Here is a 2431-nt window from a genome sequence, read left to right as displayed (position 1 = left end):
GTGCGCTTGCGGATTATCTGTGTGCGTATAAATACCATAGTACACTCTAGTGCCATGCTGGGGATGACAACCTAGTATTCAAGTGGTGTTAGCAAGTGTCAACACGCGCCTCTGCTGGAGAAGCACAAATCTGTGTAAGATGCAGAAAAAAAGAAAGAGAAGAGGAAGAACCTCGAGCGGCAGGTGCTCGAGGAACGTCGAGCCAAGGTGCGGCGTGAGGGAGTGCCCGAGGAGGACTCTCCGAATGAAGACGATGGCGGTGATGATGACGACGATGACGATGACTCCGAGGGGATGGCGGCTCACCTCGACCGGGTCCTGCAAGGCCTACCGCGGGCTGATGTTTCTTCGTCGCGTGCGGAGGCTTCGAAAGAGCCGAAAGGTGGAGACCGTGACCGGTGCCAAAAAAGGCGTCACCTCGCCGTTCACGCGTCGACACGCCCCCTACCACCACACAAGGTCAGGCTATTCTTCCGCCACGACCCCCTTAAGCGTCAGGCACGGGCTGTAGGGTCAAAACCTCGGCAATGGGTCGCTGACTCGAGGCCGTGCTGCCACGGTGGCCTCGAGCCAGGGAGGAGGGTGTCGGAGGAGCGCTAGTCCTGAGGATCGTCAGGCGGGGAGAGTGGAGCCGAGGCCCGCTCCTGCCCTCGAGAAACCGGGGGCCTCGATGGGCGGCGGCTCGAGGCCTGCTGGCCGTGGGACCGGTAGGAGGGTCGTCCTCCCTGTGGGGTAAGATCTTCATACCACAATTCTGTCTTTGTTGTTTCATTCATCCGTCAGCACCCACCATTTTAGATCCTTTCTCTCCTGCTCATGCTGAAGAGGCAGTTAGAGCAGGCCCAACCTTCAATGGCTAAGAGGCTCAAGGTGGGTGCGAGTTCCAAGGCACTGAGTAAGTGACTGGCTTCTTTCTTGGTCGATTTTGCTCAACATAGAGATTCCTCATGACTAACGCTTGGTTTGGGACGTATATAGGTTCTCCTGACTCTCGACTGCCCGATGGTGGTGATGATGCCCCACCTCATCCATCGGAGTGGGGTAATGTCTCGAAAAGCGTCTCACCGCCCCCTGGTCAGGGTGAAACGGCTCGCCCCGAAGGTTAGGAGGGAGCCCCCGAGTCGCCCAAGTTGGGGGGAGAGGGCGACCCAATCACTATTAGTGATGAATCCAGGGACAGCCCATGTTTGACGGGCGATCGCGTCGCGGACAAGAGCGTCGAGACCCCCCAAGTTGTGGGGCGGACGCCATGGCCCATTGGGCTCCATACCATTGACGAAGAGAAGAAGAAGAAGAACGAGGAGGAGCAACGTCTGTCGAAGCAGCGGCGATAGTAGGAACTTTAGGAGCAGTGGCGGCGGCAACAGCAGCTGGAGGAGGAGCTGGAGCTGCACCGGCAGCAAGAGCTGCAGGAGCAGCAACTATAGCAGCAGCAACAACAACAACAATAGCTGGAGGTGTTGCTAGAACAGCAACAGCAGCAACAGCTGTCAGAGTAGCGGCGACAGCTCGAGGAAGGGCACAGGGTGGAAACAGGGGAAGAGGAGCTGCCCGTGTACAGCCCTGCGACTCCCCTATGGCTTTGTCCTGTGGGGCCCGCCACCGTACTAGTCGAGCCACGGCAGGAGGACGGTGTCGTGGTGCTGGCGCTCGCCATGCGCACGCCCACGGACCCGAGTTCAAAGATTAAGGGGACCCTCTATGGCATTGAGGGGATTGCCCCGGGCTATCTAGAGGGTCGGCGGCCATGGGAGGACGTGGACGGAACTTCTGGCGTAGGCGGGGAAGACGAGGCCAGGACATCTGGTGGCGGTGAGGCAGAGGAGACCGGGACTTGGGGCTCTGTCGATGATGATGGGCGATTCCCCTCCCACATTGACCTATTTCTGCGCCATGGGGGCTCACTCGAGACGATACAGGAGCTCATCTAGGGCACCAAGGAGCGTACGAAGGAAGAGCTCGAGCACTGGGGTCCAAGGAGGATCCGCCTTTGATGCTCTACGTCTCTAGATGAGCCCAACATCATGATGGACGATCGGAAAGAGGCCGAGAAGTGGGAGCATCTTGAAGAGCTTCATCTTTGGATGAAGCACTGTTGATGCAAAAGCTGATCTGCAAACACAAAGAGCTAATACCCGATTTAAACGTTAAGGCGTGCCAGCCGATTTGACCTTACTATCGGCAAAGGTAGTAACTCGAATACTTTGGTCCCGACAACAGCGATGCACCCGGATGTCACAGCCAAGAGGTATTCACGCGGAACTTGAGAACATTCCAAGCTTAAGTCGACGAATTCCTAAGAACTCGTAATAAAAAGGCAAAAGTATGACGAAGTCATCGAAAAAGTAGGTACTAGAATATGAGTAAAAACTTGTGTTTGATTGATTGATAGATGTCCCTTTACAAAGCCTCAGGGTCTACATTTATACCC

The 2431-nt window shown here is 56.2% G+C and overlaps 1 protein-coding gene across 1 annotated transcript; it reads right to left on the bottom strand.

Annotated features, from left to right (window-relative positions):
- LOC110434784 (translation initiation factor IF-2-like) lies at positions 597–1657 on the bottom strand. Its single transcript, XM_021459508.1, has 3 exons — positions 1552–1657; positions 1312–1463; positions 597–725 (listed from the first exon to the last, which is right to left on the bottom strand). The coding sequence occupies exons 1-3, from the start codon at positions 1655–1657 to the stop codon at positions 597–599; spliced, it is 387 nt and encodes a 128-aa protein (XP_021315183.1).

Source organism: Sorghum bicolor, chromosome 4 (assembly GCF_000003195.3).
Source record: "Sorghum bicolor cultivar BTx623 chromosome 4, Sorghum_bicolor_NCBIv3, whole genome shotgun sequence".
NCBI lineage: Eukaryota > Viridiplantae > Streptophyta > Magnoliopsida > Poales > Poaceae > Sorghum > Sorghum bicolor.
The sequence above is the reverse complement of the archived record's forward strand: the minus strand, read 5'-3'. Positions and strand labels throughout refer to the sequence as shown.

Coding starts and splice junctions, on each gene's coding strand:
- LOC110434784 (XM_021459508.1), bottom strand. CDS start 1,657: ATGGCGAGCGCCAGCACCACGACACCGTCCTCCTGCCGTGGCTCGACT. Junction 1,464..1,551: donor AGTCGCAGGGCTGTACACGG/GCAGCTCCTCTT, acceptor TTGCTGTTCTAG/CAACACCTCCAGCTATTGTT. Junction 726..1,311: donor TCGCCGCTGCTTCGACAGAC/GTTGCTCCTCCT, acceptor CTTACCCCACAG/GGAGGACGACCCTCCTACCG.